The sequence below is a fragment of the Pelodiscus sinensis genome, chromosome 18 (assembly GCF_049634645.1).
Source record: "Pelodiscus sinensis isolate JC-2024 chromosome 18, ASM4963464v1, whole genome shotgun sequence".
In the NCBI taxonomy this organism is placed as follows: Eukaryota; Metazoa; Chordata; order Testudines; family Trionychidae; genus Pelodiscus; species Pelodiscus sinensis.
The window spans coordinates 19,787,355-19,809,545 of record NC_134728.1 but is presented as its reverse complement, the minus strand read 5'-3'; the positions used below and the strand labels follow the sequence as shown (position 1 = coordinate 19,809,545).

The 22,191-nt window shown below is 39.4% G+C and overlaps 1 protein-coding gene across 4 annotated transcripts in view; it reads left to right on the top strand.

Annotated features, from left to right (window-relative positions):
* Positions 1–20,585, top strand: part of SLC9A8 (solute carrier family 9 member A8) — a 62,840-nt gene extending 42,255 nt beyond the window's left edge. For all 4 annotated transcript variants that reach the window (XM_006129459.4, XM_075901223.1, XM_075901222.1 and 1 more), the window contains 7 exons: positions 1,826–1,931; positions 3,971–4,087; positions 5,397–5,479; positions 8,857–8,968; positions 9,438–9,658; positions 11,514–11,660; positions 13,358–20,585. In XM_006129459.4, coding sequence (XP_006129521.1) covers positions 1,826–1,931; positions 3,971–4,087; positions 5,397–5,479; positions 8,857–8,968; positions 9,438–9,658; positions 11,514–11,660; positions 13,358–13,465 — 894 coding nt within the window. In that variant the 3' untranslated portion in view covers positions 13,466–20,585. The remainder of the gene's footprint in view (positions 1–1,825; positions 1,932–3,970; positions 4,088–5,396; positions 5,480–8,856; positions 8,969–9,437; positions 9,659–11,513; positions 11,661–13,357) is intronic.
* The last annotated feature ends 1,606 nt before the right edge of the window (positions 20,586–22,191 follow it).

Below are 22,191 nucleotides of genomic sequence, written 5' to 3'. Positions count from 1 at the left end.
AAAAGAAATTTATAATAGTTGCCAGCAAATAGATATGATTTGAAACTTGCCTATTCGTTAACCTAGAGCAGTGGTCCCCAACCTTTTGGAGCTGCCGGGGGCGGGGCTGCGCATGCGCTGTGTGCCTGGGGCCGGTGCCCCCCATGTGCTGCGCGCCCGGGGGCGGGGCTGCTGCTCCCCATGCACCGCGCGCCCAGGCGCGGAGACGCCCATTCGTCACACGCCCAGGGCTGGCGCTGCCCATGTGCTGCACGCCCGGGGGCAGGGCCACCCATGCATCCGGGGCTGGCTCCGCACGTGCGCTGCACGTCCGGGACCAGCACTGCGCATGCACCATGTGCCCAGGGCGGGGCTGGTCCCGAGCACTTGGTGGGTGCATGTAAATGCCCCAGCAGGTGCCATGGCGCCTGCGGGCACGGCGTTGGGGACCACTGACCTAGAGGAATATGAGCTTCCATGTCACAGTTGTCTTAATTTTAACAAGTGTGGATGTGGAATATTTTGAAAGCAGGACAAAAGCGTGATTCTTTGTGCATGAACATTTTGATATAGATGTTATCACTGATCAGTCCTTTCCATTTGGAACTCAAAAGTCTAGCTGCATATACAACTGATGGCATATAGAACTTGTTTGCCCTACTAAATATATAAGGTGAAATCTTGCTTCCCTCCTCTACAGCCAAGTTGCATTTCCACTGCTTGAACTGGAGAGGAGAAAGACTTGGGACCCTATACAAGGTTCCGTGCTTATAGCAGGTAGTAGAGGTCTGCTACAGTGAATCTGAACTGGTAGATTATACTGATTCACAGGTGATATATGTTGAGCCACTGATTTATCTCCTCCTGAATTGGGAATGCTGTTGCCTTGAGTGCTGCTGCAGCCTTGAGATTGTAACATTAGTTACGGAACAGCTGTGCTGCGCATTCTTCCCAAGAGAAGCTCAGCTCATAGACTGGCCAGCTGGGATGTGGGGGTGTGGTCCAGGTTTGGTTCTAATTTAATTAAACTCTTTGCATTTTCACAGTAAAGAATCATTTTGATTTAATTCATTCCAAAGTTTTTTCCAGTCTTTGATTTTAAGTGGAAAATTACTGTATTCCGGTTGCTTCAAAAGAAATCTTAGGCCTAGGTGAAATCCTGGCTTCGTGGAAGTCAGTGGAAGTTATGTCATTAATTTGAATGGAGCCAGGATTTTATCCCTAGTAAATATTTCTAGCACAAATACAGAAGCAATATGAGGTTAGCTCATATTTTCATAAATGTCTAAGCAAGGACAAAAGAGAATTTTATTTCTTTTAAAAGTAGAAATGAGAGAAAACGTGGGCCATTTCAGTTCTGGATCATGGCTTCTATCCCATCCCATATTGATAGAAAGCCATTATTGTTCGAAGACTATTCTGTGACTTTTGCAATAAATTTGGTGGTCTCAGTTCAGTTCTGAGGAAACAGGAATCCACATTATGATTGGAAATGTCTGGTAGTCTGCATGGAGGAGTCAGCAAGTGAATGTGCATAGAAAAGTGGTTCTTCCAGATCCAGATTTAAACATACTGGCATGCTTTTAAACATATTTTATGTACTTCTGTCAATAAGAGTGGCCTTCAGTATCTAGGACTGTTATTCTGTCAGCTTTCACCAACTTTCATTTCACTTAAAGCCCTCTGTCTAAGAAATGATTAATCTATGCACCAGATGTTTTACAGTCTTAATATTAGCTATTCACTAAATAAATATATGAAATATGGTGTGTGGTGAACTTGTTTGGTATAGATTTGAATTTTTCAATGGATTACTTTTCTTTTTCCTTAATGGTTTGAGATATACGTACTAAAGCACATTGATTTAAGGAAAACACCCTCTTTGGAATTTGGAATGATGATTATATTTGCTTATCTTCCTTATGGACTTGCAGAAGGTATTTCACTCTCAGGTATGAAGCAAAATGAATAATGTGCAAAATTAGTTATCGAATTTTTAAAAGTTAGCAATCTGAAAGTACCAGATTTTCAGCTTCTCTTACTCTGTTCTCTTCCTGCAATGTGTGTGAGACACTCATTGATACTAATATTAATAGTGTGGTTTCAAATGACGTGTTATGCATATTTGTATGCACAATTACTCTGTGCATTTAGTCATCATATTTAGGCATACAAATGAGAATATAAGCTGAAACCTGACCTGGTGGTTTAATATGTTAAAGTACAGGTTGAAATTCTCTAGTCTAGCACTCTTTGGTGTGGCAACATTCATAGTTCAGCATGATTTTAGTTAGCTGGATGTCCACTTATCATGGGTGTGGCCAAGTTTCCCATGGTCCCATAAAGTTTGTTTGCAGCTCCCAGTCCTGCCTCTCGATGTTTCTATGCTGTAATTTAGCTCTAATTTACCTCTAAATGTCTTCTAAGAGTACAATAAGGAGCAGAAGTATTGGTAATGCTGCTAGACAATATTGACCTTCCATGGTTCTGTAAATTCTCTGGTTCAGCACCAGTTACATCTTGAGGGTTCTGGACTAGAGAGGTTATACCTGTATTTGGATGTTACTGTGAAATTTTGCCTTGTGAACAAGCTATATTAAAATACTGGTGGATGACTGGGGAGAGATCACATGAGGATTCCCTGTTCTGTTCCCTCCCTCTGGGGCATTTGGCATCGGCCACTGTTGGCAGACAGGATACTGGGCTAGATGGACCTTTCGTCTGACCCAGTCTGGCCGTTCTGATATACATGTTCTGATATACATAAACATTTCAAAATATGGAACCTTTTTATTCTTGGTATGCATTGCATAGTAATGTAAAAATTATAGAAAATACTATAAATTAGTCATTGTATATGACACAGAATGTCTACAAGTATGACTTAATTGCTAGCATTATAAAGTACATTACCTTTTTTTAATTACATAACACATATGACAAACTCCTTAATTTGTTCAAACTACTTCAAAAATGATTTATCAGAAGAGTTGAAACTGCCAATAATCTTGGTCATGCTCTATACCTACAAAGGTCATCTCTGCATTCCAGACAAAGAGTACTTTTCAGCATGCCCCAGATATGTGTTCTTGTTCTACCATTCCAGTTCATCAGGGCCACTCTTGTTTAGGCATGTAACTGTAGTCAAATCCTGTTAGCTAATCAAACTTCCTTTGTTTTTGACTAAACAGGGCATTGTGTTATAACCCTCTGTGAAGTTTATTATTATTCCCAAATGTCATTTTGTCCTTTTCATAATCTTCACTGCAATTGATTTCCTCTTGTGGGACATGCTGTGCCTTGTGCTTACTCATTCCACAAATTCCTTACAGGCAACAGCATAGTAACTTCACAAGTGGGTAATGTAATATGTTTCCACAGAACTGCAAAAATCACAGTAAGGTAAACCTTTCCAAACATGAAGCAGGGATGAAGGGCTACAGCACGCTACCTCACTTTCTAAGCTCAGGGAGTGGAATATCAACTGATAACTCACCCTGCCACTTGAATTTGGTGTTAGAGCCTCTGGATCTTTATAATTGTAACCCCAATATCTCCCCCCTTAGCATTCTGCCACTGCTACCATCCATGCTAACCTGAAATGACTGGCTTAGAGTCCCCTTCTGCATTGTACTGGGAGTGAATAGGCTCACTTGCACAGCAAGTTTGCCCTGCCTCCATCATGGATTTTGTGTGTTGTGCCATCTCTCCCTACCAATGGAAAATCCCCCTTATCTCAGATTGATAGTGAGATACAGAGTGTATTTTGTTTTTGATGTTTCCATCTCTGTGTGTGTGATATTGTTGGGCTTAGTAGGAGGGTAGATTGAAAACTCTGATCCCCTTAACTACTTCTTCAGCTTTCCAACCTATAAAATGGGATAATGTAACCTCATGACAATGCTGAGAGGATTAAATAGGCAATGTTTGTAAAGTTCCATGTCAGTGCTAAGTATTATTCTTTGGTTTGATAGTTGCACTGTATCCACAGGTATCATGGCAATCCTGTTCTCTGGCATTGTGATGTCTCACTATACACACCATAATCTTTCACCGGTTACACAGCTCCTAATGCAACAGACACTGAGAACCGTTGCTTTCATGTGTGGTAGGTGCTACCTTTAGCTTGAACCATCCATTAGACTAATATTTGTTGTGTATGAAAGGAAGATGCTATTAGGTCAGGAGGGAAAGCTGACTGATATTCTAACCAGTCTTGTCAGTGCTACATGTCTCTACCAACACACTTACCACTATGAAGGCTGCAAGTAGTCTAAAGTCACCTTTACTGACATATTGGGTAAGCTATACAGTAAATCTTCTTCCTCCCACGTTCTCCAGTCCAAGATCTAGCTAAGATTTGCCACAGAATTGAGAACCAAATAGATCATCTTGCCACCTTTTCCCCTCTGGCCTAGTTTGTTGAAGGAGATTGAACATGTCCCTATTTTAAAATGGATTTGGATATAAAGAAGCTATTTAAAAAAGTAATAGTGTTTCAAACATTGGCAAAGATTGATAGATATCTCCATTAAAACCGACCAGAGCAATGCGAGGAGAGGATTCTGCGTCACAAATATACCCCTATGTTTAGGGGCACCTGCATGTTAGTATTCCATACCTTGTTCAAGAGGAATAGCACTTAAAGCCCATTTTGCTAGGACTAGATCAGCTGCAAATGCTGTAATTATATATATGCAGAGTATAATTATTTTAAAACACATTGAATGTTCTAAATAGCATCTTGACTTTGTGCTTCAGAAATAAAGTGACATGCTGAATATGCCTTAGTAATTGTTAATGGCACTGTTGGAGACCTTTTTTAAAATAATTTCCAGGTGCAGTTAGAACAGTATATTTGCTTGTACAACAATGCGGTATTTTAATTTATCGTGCAAAGCATTGAAAAGTGCAGTAAAATTTAAATATTTTGTAATAAAATGTTTAACTCAGAATGCTTGAAAGTTAGGAGAGAGATTCATTTTCTATATGGGGCCTAATAGGAAAAAAGTCCACTAGGTTCAATCGGAGTCTTTTCATTAATTTCAGTGGACTTTGAAACAGGTCCAGATTCTTCAAGCAGGCAACCATACCAGTGAAGACTTTCTTCAGTAATTTAAGGCAAAAGTCTGCTAGTTTTCATTACGCCAATTAATATTTACTCCTGAAATCAGACTACTCATGGAGTAAAATGCTGCTTAGTAAGAGTAAGAGTGGCAAAATCTGGCCCTTGCATTATGGTCGATATGTCTGTTTTGAATCTGGCCTGAGTCAGAAAGCGGAGAGTGTGCGCGCTTATATATATAATGTATGTAATAGCCTATTATAGGAATAGAAAATGTTTTAAAAGATACTAGCTGTTATTGACTGGCATAGTTTTATTTACATAACTAAGTTTGGTTTCTCTTTTTTTTCAGAAACCTGTGTTTTTGCATTCCTTGGTCTGTCGATTTTTAGTTTTCCTCATAAGTTTGAAATGTCCTTTGTCATTTGGTGCATAGTAAGTATTTACTTTCTTCTGAAAATTTTCATAACCTTTTACAATATTTGTAAAAAAAAAATTACTTTTCATGGCCTGTTGGGCTCGAGTTATGTTTTTACAAAACCTCCTATGTTTATTTTGTAAACCGGTATTGTACCATTTGACTGGAGAATTGCTAATATAGTTCCTATTTTTAAGAAAAGGAAAAAAAGTGACCCGGGTAACTACAGGCCTGTTAGTTTGACATCTGTAGTATGCAAGGTCTTGGAAAAAATTTTGAAGGAGAAAGTAGTTAGGGACATTGAGGTTAATGGCAATTGGGACAAATTACAACATGATTTTATAAAAGGTAGATCGTGCCAAACCAACCTGATCTCCTTCTTTGAGAAAGTAACAGATTTTTTTAGATAAAGGAAATGCAGTGGATCTAATCTACCTCGATTTCAGTAAGGCATTTGATACAGTACCACATGGAGAATTATTGGTTAAATTGGAAAAGATGGGGTTCAATATGAAAATTGAGAGGTAGATAAGGAACTGGTTAAAGGGGAGACTGGTTAAAGGGGAGCAAGTCATACTGAAAGGTGAACTGTCAGACTGGATAGAGGTTACTAGCGGAGTTCCTCAGAGATCAGTTCTGGGACCATTATTATTTAATCTTTTTATTACTGACCTCGGCACTAAAAGTGGGAGTGTGCTAATAAAGTTTGCAGATGACACAAAGTTGGGAGGTATTGCCAATTCAGAAAAGGATCAGGATATCATACAGGAAGATCTGGATGATCTTGTAAATTGGAGTAATAGTAATAGGATGAAATTTAATAGTGAGAAGTGTAAGGTTATGCATTTAGGGATTAATAACAAGAATTTTAGTTATAAGCTGTGGACACATCAGTTGGAAGTAACAGATGAGGAGAAGGACCTCAGAGTCCTGGTTGATCATAGGATGGACTATGAGCTGCATTGTGACATGGCTGTGAAAAAGGCTAATACGGTCTTGGGATGCATTAAGCGAGGTATTTCCAGTAGGGATAAGGAGGTGTTAGTGCCGTTATACAAGACATTGGTGAGACCTCATTTGGAATACTGTGTGCAGTTCTGGTCTCCCATGTTTAAAAAGGATGAATTCAAACTGGAACAGGTACAAAGAAGGGCCACTAGGATGATCCGAGGAATGGAAAACCTGTCTTATGAAAGGAGACTCAAGGAACTTGCCTTGTTTACCTTAACCAAAAGAAGGCTGAGGGGAGATATGATTGCTCTCTTTAAATATATTAGAGGAATAAATGCCAGGGAGGGAGAGGAATTATTTAAGCTTAATACCAATGCGGACACAAGAGCAAATGGATATAAGCTGGCTATTAGGAAGTTTACACTTGAAATTAGGTGAAGGTTTCTAACCATTAGAGGAGTGAAGTTCTGGAACAGCCTTCCAAGGGAAGTAGTGGGGGCAAAAGATCTATCTGGCTTCAAGATAAAGCTAGATGGGTTTATGAAGGGGATGGTTTGATGAGGTAACTTGATCTTGGCAATTAATTGACCTTTCACTATCAGTGGTAAATAGGCCAATGGTGGGAAGATAGGAGTTGCTATAGAGAACTTTATTCTGGATGTCTGGCTGGTGAATCTTGCCCACATGCTCAGGGTTCAGCTGATCGCCATGTTTGGGGTTGGGAAGGAATTTTTCTCCAGGGTAGATTGGCAGAGGCCCTGGAGGTTTTTCGTTTTCCTCTTTAGCATGGGGCACGGGGCACTAGCGGGAGGATTCTTTGCATCTTGGGATCTTTGAACCATCGTTTCAAGGACTTCAATATCTGAGATATAGGTGAGAGGATTATTCTAGCAGTGGGTGGGTGAGATTCTGTGGCCTGCATTGTGCAGGGGGTCAGACTAGATGATCAAAATGGTCCCTTCTGACCTTAAAGTTTGTGAGTCTATTAGTCTATTTTTTTCATAAAATACACTTAAGTTCTTTATATGTTGTACATGATTAATCCCAAATCCCCAGCAGTGAAATGAAATTAACTATTTCTTCTGAGTATCTACACAACTTTGGTAGAAATAGCTACAAGCATATTTTAAGGAACTCTATTGTACTGTCTCCTTTGCAGCATGGGTATATGAGATTATTTGAAAAGGCCTGAAGAATCCCTATTTGAGTCTGACTTTCAATCAGATGAATTAAAATAGCACCTTTTGGGAAGTCCCAGAGAATGTAAAGATTATGAGGGAAGCACTTCTCCACATAACATTTTTGGTTCCGGATTTTTTACAGATTTTAATTACAAAGAAAAAGAAAGGTGTGGTATAAATGATACTTTAAATTATGCCTCACATGAGGATAATGTGCCTGTTACCATTGCCATAATACCAGTTTATAAAGGCAAAAAAATGTTTCCCTTTCACAAATGGAAACGAACAAAATATTAATCCCTGGTGGGGCTGGCCTGGAGGGCAGCATCTTATGCTGCCATGTTTGAGTCTATACTTCAGAAGCACCCTTGTTCTGCCATGAGAGGTGTTAGTCTGAGCTGTGGGAGGTGAAAGACTGCTCTCCATGCATTATATTTAACTACCTCTCCTCCCAAGCAGAGTGGCATTTCATTCTCATTGGTGATGGCCTTCACAGCCCAAAGGCAATAATTATGGCTGGCAAAAGGGCACAGCCCTAGAAACTCCCATATGTTCTAGTTCCAGGATATTTATCTTGTCAAAGCAGCGTTCTTTCATAAGCAACCAATATCAGAAACTCCACCAGATTCTGCTGAATTTTTCTTTATATTTGTTGACATTGACTTCATGGAAGGAAATGATCCTCAGTTCTCAGCATGCTACTTGTATGTATTAGGTATGTTCTTTTACAGTGATACCTGAGGAAGTGCTGAGGGACTGAATTAAAACCAGCTGTTTGGCTTTCTGCACTTTTCTCTAAGGTACCGGCCTATGGGGAAGCAACAGAAATTTCAGCTTCCCTTTCAGCTGCTCTGCAAATAATTAAAGGAGCTGGACTGTTTTTGGGAAGCTATCAAAGGTGTTCAACCTGCACTCAAATGAACCCCTGGGTTTTGTTTCTTTTTTAATGTCCTCTCGGCTTTCAGTTCACTTGTCACTTGTAAAACAGTATCTGGTAATATTTTCAAGTATTTCCGTAGTCTTTGTGTAACAAGTTGTAGTTCCAGTGATTCACTGTTTACAAATGTAAGCTTTAAATTGACCTATGCTGAGCAATTAAAGTTTGATTACCAGTATAGCTAGTTATGAGGCATGTATGGTGAGAATACTATATTCCCCCTACTATTCACAAATCAGTAACAATTTATACTGCTCTGTAGGGGTTTGATATAATGCATTAAATGTCCTCTAATTCTAGTGATCTAACTTGTTGCTTTTAACAGGTGCTTGTTCTGTTTGGCAGAGCAGTGAATATTTTTCCACTTTCTTACCTGCTCAATTTCTTTCGTGATCATAAAATCACCCCCAAAATGATGTTCATCATGTGGTTTAGTGGTAAGTCTAAGCTTGGAGTTTACAGAGTAGTGTATCGTAGTAGGTGCTCTGCATGGTACTATGCCTCTGTCTATGGAGCAAACCCTAAGTGGGCATTTGTGGCTTCTTCAAATCCACATGCAGCAGCAATGTTATATTTTCCATACGCAGGTGAGTCTCAGAGTAAAGAGCCCATCCTGGGAAAGTGTACAAAGACTGCCTTTAAAATAACCTGATTTTAGTAACCTAATAGCTTGAGAGACTTGCATTCAAAGGCTATAGAGATCTGATTTATTTAGAAATTCAGATAGACAATCAAATGCAAGGGTGATGGGCGCAGCATAAGAACTAGATAATCTTAAAACATAAATAGGCTTAGAAGAAGAGGCTTCCAATAAGTTGGACACCATGTTGATTTATAAGGGTGTGGAGGGCAAATCTTGCTGTTGATGTAGTCACTTATTCTTAGTTTATAATCCTCTCTGATCAGGTTTACGTGGGGCAATTCCATATGCCCTGAGCCTCCATTTGGGCTTGGAGCCAATAGAAAAGCGGCAGCTCATTGGGACCACAACTATCATTATTGTGTTGTTCACAATTTTGTTGTTGGGTGGAGGAACCATGCCCCTTATCAGACTGATTGATATTGAGGATTCTAAAGCACGAAGAAGGAACAAGAAGGATATTAACCTCAGCAAGACTGAAAAAATGGTTTGTTCCTTTTATTCTGATTTTTTTTTAAATGAATGATCATTGATATTTTTCTTTAATTTTATAAGAAGATCAATTCATAGTAACTGTACATTGGTACTTTCCGTTGGAAAATGAGATGAAAGCAATGAAAGGTTTTTTTAAAATTCAGAGGTAAGACAGCACAGAGCAGCATGCAGTTCAGACAGAGGCGGTATCTACACTAAGCAATTTTTAGTGTCACAGCTGTGTCACTACAGCTTGTCACTACACTGCCATTCAGTGTAGCTGCTGTTTGTTGGCTCTTTTGCCAACAAAAAATTTCCAGTCTCAATGAGCTTTGTCAGAAGGAGAGTGCTCCTGCCAACAAAGTGCTATTCACTCTGGCACTTGTTGTCAGCAAAACTTTTGTCTTTCAGGGAGTGTGTGTCATTTTGACATCTGTGAAAGACAAAAGTTGTGTCATTCAGTTGCCAGCATAGACATAGCCAGAGACATCCCATGGAGAGGATTTATTTAGGAGATACTCTTTATCAGTGGTTTTCAACCTGTGGTCAAGCTAGTCCAAAACTGACTGCAAAAAGTTAGAAAGGATTCTCACAAAATTGGAGATTGGACAACAAAACGTATGCAGTATAGTTCTAGTTGTATAAGTTGCAGAATATATTCTGTTGGTGAGAGGGACAAGCTTTTGAGACACACAGAGTTCTTCATGTCACTATTACAGTGACCACAGTGCCATTATTAAATTTGAGAAAAAGCTATAGGTGGCTTGAAAGTTCATCTCTTTCCAACCAAAGCTGGTCCAATAAAACATTATCGCACCCAGCTTCTTTGAACAATTAGCAGATGAAATTCCATGTTAAGTGAAAAGCAATCCATATAAGAAACTGTGCACACCATATGATGGTGTCAACAGTTGTTACTACTCAAGATAGAGATCTTGGAGTCTTTGTGAAGGAGTCTCTGAAAACATCTGCTCAGTGTGTAGTTGCAGTCAGAAAAACTAAGAGGAATGTTAGAAACCATTAAGAAAGGGAGAGAGAAGACAGAAAATATCATAAAGCAACTATACAAATCAATGGTATGCTCACATCTTGAATAGTGTGTAGTTCAGATTACTCAGTCTCAAAAAAGATATATAAGAATTGGAAAAAATACAGGGAAGGGACAAAAATGTTTGGGGTATGGAACAACTTCCATATCGGTAGTCAAGATTTTTTTTTTTTTTTTTTAAACCAAGGAAAAACTTCTTTACACAGTACACACTTAGTGTGAGGAACTTGTTGCCAGGGGATGTGGTGAAGACCAAAAGTTTAATTGGGTTAAACATAATTAAATAAGATCATGGAATCCATCTGCCAAAATGCCAAGGGATGCAAGCCCATGCTCTGGGTGTCCCTAAAACTATGGCTGCCTGAAGTTGGGCCTGGACAACAGGGGATGGAATCACTCAGTGATTGCCCTGTTCTGGTCATTCCCACTGAAGCACCTAATACTAACCACTAGATAGTCTGTTGGTCTGATACAGTGTGACCATTCTAAGGAAAATACATTAAAGTATTAAAGCCTTGTCATTTACAAATATTGTAAAAACATTACTATACCAACTATTCAAAATGTAGAGATCTAAAGTAATGACTGTAGCCCAGTCTAATTACAAATAGATCAGCACAAAATAAGGTAACTTCGATGGAAACACAGACAAGATTTAGGATGGAGTAAGTCATATACAAATGGGTAATAGCTAGTACATTGTGAATCACGTGTCACTAAGAGGCAGATGAAAGTTGTTTAAAAGAACAAATTAAAAAACAAAGCAAAAGATTAAATGGTCAGATTTACAAAGTTATTACAATATGTCTGATCATTTCAGGGAAATACCATTGAATCTGAACATTTATCAGAACTCACAGAGGAAGAGTACGAAGCTCACTACATAAAGCGCCAGGATCTCAAAGGCTTTATGTGGCTTGATGCCAAGTATTTGAATCCATTCTTCACAAGGCGGCTCACACAGGAGGTGGGTTCTGTTTGTTTTGTTGAAAAAGAAATATTGTAGAAAATGTTAGGGTAGCATTTTGTGGAATTCCATTCAAAGGCATGCAAGGATCTGTGGTGCAGATTTGTAACTTTTGAGCTGGGCACAGTGAGTTTACCAGGCTTACTTGTTTATAGAGAGTTTCCATACTCTAGGACTGCCGTAAAATGCTAATTTGATTTAAGTTAATACTTTTCATGGCTTCCAAACTTTGTAATAAACTTACAGAAATGTGAGCTTTAATTAAATTCTTCATTAATTTTACAGACCAAGATACCTGTATCAATAATTTAATTACTAAACTTAGGCTCAGGAGATAGTGCTTAAAAATCAAAGCACCAGACTTAGCAAACCTAAAATATTAGTGCAAAACATTGCCCACACATATGGCCCAAGCCGTGGCAGGACTGGTTATATACAGAGCCCCATGTATACTGCAGCTGTGGAATTTGCTGTAAAATTCTCCCTTTGTCACACAGTTGTGCACTGGAATTGCAGTTTTAACTTAAATTTTATTCACCACCTTGTAAAGATAATTTAGAAACTGTGACTCAAGTAACCTGGTAACTCTGCTTCAGGCTCTTCAGAAGAGTCAACTGCTCTTCTCGCTGAAAGCCCTGTAGACTCTTGGATTCTGTAGCCACAGATTTGGCGTTTTCCCCAACATGCTGTGGAATTCAGCCTTTGTTGTTGTTGTTGCAGAATTCACCATTTTGCTGCACCTGGCATGGTTTGTTTGGTCTCTGCGTCCTGGGAAAACCTGTTTCCAAGCTACTCTTGCTCTGTACCTTTCCCTGCCAGAGAAAATAAGATTCCAGTGAAGATAGCATGGGGGTTGAGAAACCAGAGTTAGAGTCCACCTTTCACCACTGTGTGTGTTCCACTGCGAGCATAACTGTGTCTATGGTTAGACATGGAAATAATGGGAATGAATGCTATATAACAGTGGTGGGCAACCTGCAGCTACAGGCTGCATGCGGCCCATCAGGATTCTAGGCATACCCCACAAGACATTTTGTTGATCATTACCCATGCTCAGAATCCTACTAGTATTGCTAAAGTGACACACACATAAAGCAAGGGTACAAGGAAGTTCTTCTTCACACAGCGCATAGTCAATCTGTGGAACTCCTTGCCTGAGGAGGTTGTGAAGGCTAGGACTAACAGGGTTTAAAAGAGAGAGCCATTAATGGACCTTACCTCCATGAATCTATTAGCCGGTATGGGTAAGGAATGGTGTCCCCAGCCTCTGTTTGTCAGAGAGTGGAGATGGAAGGCATCTGTTGGATTCACTCCCTCTGGGGCACCTGGCATTGGCCACTGTTGGCAGACAGGATACTGGGCTGGATGGACCTTGGGTCTGACCCAGTATGGCCGTTCCTATGTTCATGGAGTGAAGGGTAAGCTGATTGTACACAATACTGACTGTGAGAGCTGTGTGCTCCCTCTGAACTGTAGCAGCACTTTGATTGGATGCAGTCAGCACACTGCAAATTCTAGGTATGCAAGCACAGTTGGCAAAACTACCCTATGCTGGGAGACTATCTTACTTACGGCAGTCTTGCAGTCTGCACTCTAGCCTAGGTTGCCCATCGCTAATATATAATGAATATATATAGTTGTCACTCACTTTCACAGTGCTGAATCTAAACTGCAATTTTGATTTCCTTTTGCCTTAGGACCTACATCATGGACGCCTACAGATGAAAAGCCTCACCAACAAATGGTATGAAGAGGTGCGACAAGGACCCTCAGGATCTGAAGATGATGAACAAGAGCTGCTATAGCACGCTAGAGGAGAAGAACTATAATGAGTTTATCATTAGAGGCCCCCAAAACTAGATTTAAGTAACAAAAGATTCTGACTATACAAAAGTCCAGGGTATTAAAAATGAAGACTTTCCATTTCAAGTCCAGTCATGTGCTGTTGTATTTAGGTTTCACAGAACCAGATACACTATATTTCCTAAGGCCAGTCACTGCTGGACAGCCTTTAGAGTAATACTAAAGCAGTAGGTGGGTTGAGGATAGAAGTCTACCTTTTAATTCTGGATATCATAGCATTTGTAAGTTTCACTCAGTCCTTCCAAAACTAAAAACACCTGCATTGAAATAACATTAAAGAAAAGAGTCTTCTATTCTGATGTAAGCTGTAAATGCATGTTACAGTACAGGTTCCATAATATGGCTCCACAAGACAGAATGAGTTGCACTTTATTGTATACTTTAATACTCATTCACATCTTAGGGAGTCCTGGTGATTGATACTGTGAATTTGTGCCAATAATAGTAGAATCTGTCTGAAAGAAAACTGTAATGTGCATATTATAGATCTAGAATGCATGGAGAGCTGCCAGACAAGAAGCAGGTATTGTACATGGACAGAAGCGCCAGAACCTTTTAAATATTCAGTGTGTCTGCCATTTAAAATTGTGTTTTAATGTTGGAATAGCTTAATCCACATTGTCAATTGCCTAACGTGTTCTTTCAAAAGAGAAAGCATAGAACTAGTTTTGAAATCTGTAGACTTTTTTTTTCTTATTTCCTCACAAACTTTCCCATCATTCAAAACTAAAAGCACCTGCATAAAATAACATTAAAGAAGAATGGTACTTAAAAATGGTTACATTTTTTAAATAAAATTATAATAAAAAGATCACTCCTAGTTGGCGCTATAGACTTTGAATCTTGGAAAGCAAACATTTTTGCTTTGCTAAATTCCTAAAAATGTCCCTAACACACCTGACAGTTCCTCGGAAATGTTGGGATGTCTTTAAATTCTGGAGGAACCAGTAATGGGCTCTTCCAAATAGTTTTGGGGTTTTTAAAAACACAGCAAGTCCCCCAAAAAAAGCCTTATTCAGTGGTGGAACGCTTTAATGTTATGGATTGCTGCAGCATCTGGATTTGGGAAGTGCCAGACACATAAGATGTCCTGCTACTTTAATTTCTTTATGGACATAGTAGGATGTAAAAATGATCTGCACTGTTTCTCGCTATGCCATGAACCATTTATTTAGAATTGCACACACACAAGTGTGTGTGTGTTTTCATGGTGCACACTTAGGCTATGTCTATGCTAGGAAACTATTTCAAAATTACTAAATTCCCGATTTACTAAAATAAAATTACTAAAATATCCGATTTAACAAATTCGAACTAGTGTGACCTCACTATGGGAAAGCATCAAAATTAGTCCAAGTCAGGCTTCATTAATGTGGATGTGCTACCTCTGGACTTAGAGCCCCAGAAAGCACTCTGGGGAGCTGTGGGAGGCCTCCAAGAGGCCAATTATTTCAAATTAGCGGCACTGGAGCATCCACACTACCGTTATTTTGAAATTACTCTTTTGGAATTAGCATTACTCCTGATGAAAAGCAGGAGTACAGAGTTCGAATTCCATAGCCCATTATTCTGAAATAACGGGCTTGATAGTGTAGACTACCGCTTATAAATTCAGCCTTAGGGGAGGAGTTATTTTGAAATAAGGTCCTAATGTAGACCAGGCTTACTGGCTTTCAGCTGCAGCAATAACATTTTTATTGCCTAGTTGGTCATTTGCACATTTTTAAACTTTAATTTAGTGTGTTTTCTTTCTGGACAAATAAAGGACTCTTCAGGTATATATTCAAAAAGCATAAATGCTCAAAATCCTAAATATGGATTGACTTATGAGTTTTTTAGTGTGTGTGTTTGGAAGCTAGTCCTGGTGTTTAAGAGAAAAAAGTTCAGCAGTTTCTGGCTAATTTCTCTGAGTATTCTGTACTTGTATTTATTTAATGACTCCATATGCCACTGACAGTGGCTAGAAAGTAAAGGGAAATAGGGAAGTGGATTAGAGTTTTGTTCCCTTTTCTGTTTATCTGCTTTACAACAAGTACAGTGGTAGCATTCAATGCTGGCAGCTTTACAACATATGTAAACTAGACATACTAAAATCTGGCATTGCTATCTGATTAATTTACTTTTGAAGCAAAGCTTTAGTAAACATGTAGGTCTCCTCAAACAATGTCCCATACAGAAGCGGAACTGAGTGTCTTCCTCTCTGGTGACAGCACAATGTGTGATTTGCATGCTGCTGTGGTTAAAGGTTGATTTTATATTCCACCCCTCTTCCCCACACACACTTTAATTTGATTCAATTCTGCATTTTCACTTGCAAGCTAATTAATCTCACTAGGGAAAAGTACTTTTTTTGGGGGGGGTAACAAATCAAGGAACTTCTCTCTGCTAAAGAGCCATGAAATGCACTTTATCTTTTACCCTTGTACATGAACAGAATTTGGCTTAGTACTTTATAGAACTGAAACATGCTATGCAATGTGAGCATGAAGGGAAATGAACTTTGTTTCCAGTATGGAGTACTGAAGATCAACATCTTGCTTGCTGTTTAGAAGGAGAACAGATCTGTAAAGAATCAAACCAGGCTGAAGGAGAGTCTAACATTAAATATTTGTTACTAGTCCAGATTGATGTGAAAATCCTAGAAGCAGTACCATAAAGTAAGGGTGTGTGTGTGAGTGAGAAAGTAAATGCCGCTTTCTAAAATTGCTATTTCCTCAGGTGCCCATTCAGAGTGTTCATTGCTATTTTTTTATGAATGTTCCACAAAGAATATTTTAAGCTGTCGGTGCTAGGAACTTGTTGAGATTTCTGACAAGATGAGGATCACTTTGCCAGATGCAGATGCTCTTTGTTCAGAGGAAAATAATAGAATTGTTTTTAAAAGGACAGATAAGGTGCAATGTATCTTTCCCCCTTCAAACAATGTACTGCATATTAGCAATTTCTGTTGTTTTGATGCATTATATAATTGAGGTTAATTGTCTGTTTTTGAGATATTTTTGTATCATTGAGGGTCTACATGGTGGGACAAGTCAATTTCAGCTATGCAATTTGCTATAGAGTTTAGTTCTACTTACTGTGGGGTCCACGCTGCACCAGAAAAAACTTTCTTGTTGACTCTCCTTACTCATCTTGTTCTGGTTAAGTACTGAAGTCGACCGAAGAGGTTTAGCAGGTTTTCACTGGACCCACTAAATTGCTCCCTCGTGGATCGATCACTTTAACTTTGATCCACCCCATAGTGGAGACAAATTCTGAGATGTCAATTATTTCAGCTTTCTGATAGTAAATTGGTGCTGCTGTTGTGATATACCCGTTCCTAAGAATTGTGTGATTACAACCCAATAGAACCAATCCTGGGCTATATCCGAATAGTGCACAGTGCATCTCCAGAAGGGACAGGAGAACTGCAAAGATGGTTTTAAGTCTCTCTGATACTTTTGTGCGATACACATAACTCAGTGCACTTTGAAGACTTCTTTAAGATACTCTGACTTCCAAGAGTCTTAAGGGACTGGTATGGCAGCCAGGGACTGCAAAGGTGCAGGGAAGTCTTCACTGTACTTCTTGTTCCCTAGCCATTTTGCGGTTTGGCTGCAGAAAGAACGGGTGGTTTATGATCTGTTTCCTCTTGCACTGCTGGAGTGTCTCCTTACATTGGGCTGATTGCCCGGTGGTTGTTAGGTTGGGCTTAGAGCCACTTTGTAATGGTGACAGGTTTCAGAGAGGTAGCCGTGTTAGTCTGTTTCAGCAAAAACGACGAGTTCAGTGGCACTTTAAAGACTTCAAAGTGCCACCAGACTCCTTGTTTTTGTAATGGTGATGAAACATAAAAATGGGCAAAGATCAGAGCCACTGTTCTCATTATTTCATTGAAAGAGGCAGCAATCTCTAAAATGAATGAAGGTTCTATGTTAATATATCAGTCTTCTGTGGAAGTTGGATTTCTTCATGAAAAATTTATTATTTCCTGCCCCCTGCTGGTAATTTATAAAAATACAGTTAATTTAAGTCTTTCTCCAAGTGATCCGCAGATCCACTCTGAGAAACCTGCTAACTGGCCATTCCAGTTTGTTTATTTACCAGCTCCGCAGCCACAGAGTCTTGTCTGCAAACGGTGAACCACAGCCAATGGGAGCTGCAAGGCTCCATAGCTGCAGAGCCAGTAAATAAACAAACCAGAGTGACCAATTAGCAGGTTTCTCAGAGTGGATCCGCGGACCATTTTGAGAAACACTAGATTAAGTTATAAAGCATTAATGAAACTCCTAATTTCAAGGGTATATTTACTTTTTTTAATTAAAAAACGGCGTGAAAATTGTAAAAAATGAAATCTTAGTTAATGCATTTATCAAAGACTTGAAAAGAGGAAAGGATGGTATTGTGAGTAAGCCACATCATTGGAAGTCAGGATTCATGGGTTCTAGTTTAGCTCTGCTACAGATTCACAGTGGGACTTTCAAGCAAGCCAGTATATGTGCATCAGCTTCATTAGCTTATTCTGGCTTTTCTTCTTTTGTGCCTTTAGGATTTTAATAGTTTCAGCCATGACCTACCACTGCCCAGCTCTTTGTACATTTGCAGGCCTATAGAACTGAGGTGCAACTTCTGGTAATATTTAAGAGCTTCAGAGTCATTGAAGCATGTGTAAACCGTTGTAAGTAATTCTGAATATCATGCTAATCTTGCTTCTTCGGTAACTAGGTTTTCCCTGCCTTTTCTTGTATTCAGGGAAAGAACCTCCCAACTCTGACACTTTATGGTGCTGAGTGATTTTGTAAATTAATTTATAAGTGTGTTGGCTGTTTTGTGGCACTAATTGCTCCACTGTGTGTAGCTCAAAAGATTAATGGATTTATCTTCACAACACTTCTGTGAGAAAGGCCTATATGTTATTACTCTCTCTTCACAGAGGGCAACTGGAATACAGAGATCAGTGACTTTCACAAGGTGCCACCTGGTGGCTGTGGCAGAGTTATGTATTGAACCCCAGTCCCAGTGTGATACAACTGCAACTCCAGCCTTCTGCTGGGATCTCGACTTTGTTTTTCATTTAAGAAAGGAATGGAAATAATGTTTAAATGGAGATTGTCAAGGTGCAGTGAGAAAGCAAGCATCCTCCTCCCTTTTGAGAGCACTATCAAGGCCTGCCTCAATCTAGTGTTTGCTCACTTTCTCTAAGCACCCACGTATAAGCTTGTCTAGTCAGTTCTCATGCCACTTGCTGACCTTTCTCCTGACTTTTAGTGTTCAATCCCATTTAGTGTGAGTCCTCCTATCATAAATATGAGCAACAGGTCTTAGAATAATTTAAGGATTATAAACATGTTTGCTAAAAGGGTGGTATGTGAGGGCAGGTTTTTGAACTTTATACTAGCAAGCTCACAGTTCTCAGCTAACAGCTCTTCCTCTTCACATTTGGGCGAGTCTCTCTGAACAGCCTGCATAGATAGAGGATACTGCAGCACCAGCAGAAAAGTTTGAACCAAAAGCTAGGGATGTGCTGCTCTGCCATGTACCACCAGAAATTATGTTCTAGCAACACAAAGACAATGAGGCTGCCTCTGCGGTTAGAAGCCCCCTTTCTACCATATTGTAGGCCAGCTGCTAATGGGCTGCTTTGGTTTGTTTACTTAACAGCTCTCTAGCCATAGAGCCTCACGGCTTCCATTGGCCGCGGCTCATTGTTTGCAGTCAAGGGGAGCCATGAGAAGCAATGGCCCAGGCCACACCGCTTCCGGAGGCTCCTCTTCGCTGCAAATGGTGAATCATGGCCAATGGAAGCTGCGAGCCTCTGTGACTGCAGAGCTGTTATGTAAACAAACCTGAGCGGCCCATTAGTAGCTTTCTTAAAGTAGGCCTGCAGCCCACTGTGAAAACTGCTGTAGACACAAAACTTACAACTTGTAATAAAAACTCCAAGCTATTGACAGTAAGTGACACCTCCTACCCACCTCTCCCATGCAAAATCCCAAGTCAACCTATGGCTAGTTTTTCTTGTCAGTTATAGTGGCATCATTGAATTGAAATTGACCACTATAGAAAAAAGCAGTTTCTAGAGCAAAACAGCTGTCCACTAATGGCACCCTACCATCAGCCCCTAGACATTTTGATCCAGGGAGCATTAGCAAGAGACCACCAGAAGGCATCAACTTTTATAATCTCTCTCTCTCTCTCTCTCTCTCTCTCTCTCAGCAATTCCACAGTTTCTGTCACTATCGTAGCTCAGTGTAGAGTAGACGGGACTTGTCACCATGGTAGGTCAGTGAAATAGACAGGATCAGTTGGGCTTGGAAAAGCAATAGCAACATTTTGAATTATAATTGGAAGGGACTAGGGTGAATGCGCAATATTAAGTAATATCAAGGCAAAAGCTTGTAATTTAATGTAAAATTTCTGGATAGATTTGGTGTGTCAGTTTCCTTGGAGATGAATGGATTGTCATAGTTCTAACTTGAACGAATAACAGTTTCTTTTGTATCACTTGAACGAATAACAGTTTCTTTTGTATCACTGTCATGCATTTTCTTTTAAAAGGCATGCTTAACTATTTGGCTTGGTTGTATTTCTGTATCAAATATTTCCCATTGCTCAGGGCTTCCTCTTGAACTGCTAAAGGAAAAGGCTAGCATAAATTGCACTGTTTTAGCCATAGGGTTTCTTTAAAGGTGAGCAAAGTACACTGCTAGTCAGCTTTCTTGGAAGTGAAACTGCCCTTGTTGCTTTGGAAGAAGTTAAACTCTCAGTGATGGGCTTTCAGAGAATAAAATTTTTCACAGACAGATCACTGATGGACAGTGTTGGGTAGTTGGGACAACTGAGGAAACCTGGTCTCTGTAATGCTAGATTGAGCTGAATGAAGTTTACAGTTGGGTTGGAATGCCAAACTGCTTGTTTTATCTACACTCACTAATTAGTGTATGAAAAATGTGCAGTTGTGTTCACCAAGAGATGCTCAAAACTAAAGCATGGGCCTAAATTCTCTTTACCCATTTTGTAATGTATTACCAGTACATCCAAGGTGGCATTACATTTGTGCTGTGTATTATTTGAAATTATTTCTAGAGCCCTCCTGTACATATTCTAGGCATTCCATTGTGATATGTTTCCACACATTTGTGATATTAGGCCACAAATGTATCGACCCTGTTTTATAAAGCTTTCCAGGTGCTACAGGAACAGATAATACTTCTTTTACTATACACTGAAAAACAAACAGAATCCGGGCTGTTGAGAGAAATTTCTCCAGCACTTTTAAACACAGCTTTAAGTAAGTGGTGTTGCAGCCAAACAAAAAAAATGTATATTGATAGTCATTTTCTCTAAATCCTGAATTTCAATTATTAATGTCACAGAGAATACATTCCCTATCTAAGACACAATTTAAAATCCAGCTGTGTTGGTTGTATTCTCAGCAAATTATTCAGGCCTTTTATTCAAATGACATGTATGAAAACACATTTCCATTTCTGTTCAGGTTGATAGTGGAAAAAATACAGGAACAGTGAGGGAGGCCAATAGGCACTTGTTAATGCTGTATAGATTTGTTTGTACCAAAGTGATTTTAAATTACATTATTTGCATGCATAATCATGGAAAATGTATGTGCAAATTAAACCCACAATTCTGAGAATATGGGCATAGATATCTTTTGAAAATTGCCTTATGATTGTAACTCTGATCTCTGTTTCAGTCTTTATCAGATGCCTCCCTTTGAAAAATGGTTCTTACCGCAATGAAATTTTTTTTAGTAAATGTGTGTTGTTTATAATGGGTGTAAAGAATCAAAACAAACATATTTGCCTGAGCTCTGTACATGACGAGTTGTAAACTGAATAGGACATTTTATTTATTTTGAAATAAAAGTTATAACCAGAAAACTGCAGTAATCTTTCTTATTCCAATACAAGGTGTGGAATGTGTGTAATTCTGCTTCATAATATTGATGATTTATTTCTCTTTCTATGGTGTTCACTCTTTTAGCATCTAAGCAACAATATAACTGAAGTAGTATGGTGTAGCTGCAGGTCGTGTCATGCTGATCAAAATCAGAGAGAGACCAAATAATCCTGCTCTCTGCCAGTCTGGATTGTTCTGTCAGTATTTTCTGTGTTCATTGCAGGCTCCTACTACATGCTCAACCTACCTCCCATGTGCAGACTTGAAATATGTGGTGCATTGGATTTGGGCTGCTGTGGCATATGTCCCTGCTAGCTCAGACCTGAGCACAAAAGTTGGCACTGGTTGGAGATGAGAGGCGTGGTGTCCCATATATATCTTCTATTATATATTCTACATTTCTTTGTTTCTTGTTTCAGACAATTGTAAAATGTCTTGAAATGTAGACTTGCGGTATTCATTAAGTCCTGGAATGGTACATAAAGTTTAGATTAAGTGGTGTTGGGAGAAGATATAGAAGAACTGGGGTAGTTCAAATTCTTTTGGACTCCTCATCTCACAGTGGTTTGATACTTAATGTGAAACGAGCTGGTGAGGTCCAGACAATTCTTAGTGGGCTGATACAGACCTTTCCTGCAGAAGGCCATGACTGAATTAGAACTGTGATTACCCCTGGGGGTTCTAGATGGTAGAGTATGGTTTTTGTCAAGGCGCAGACTCTAGAGAAAATTATTTAAATAAGTAAATACAAAGATTTTGGGGTCCATTC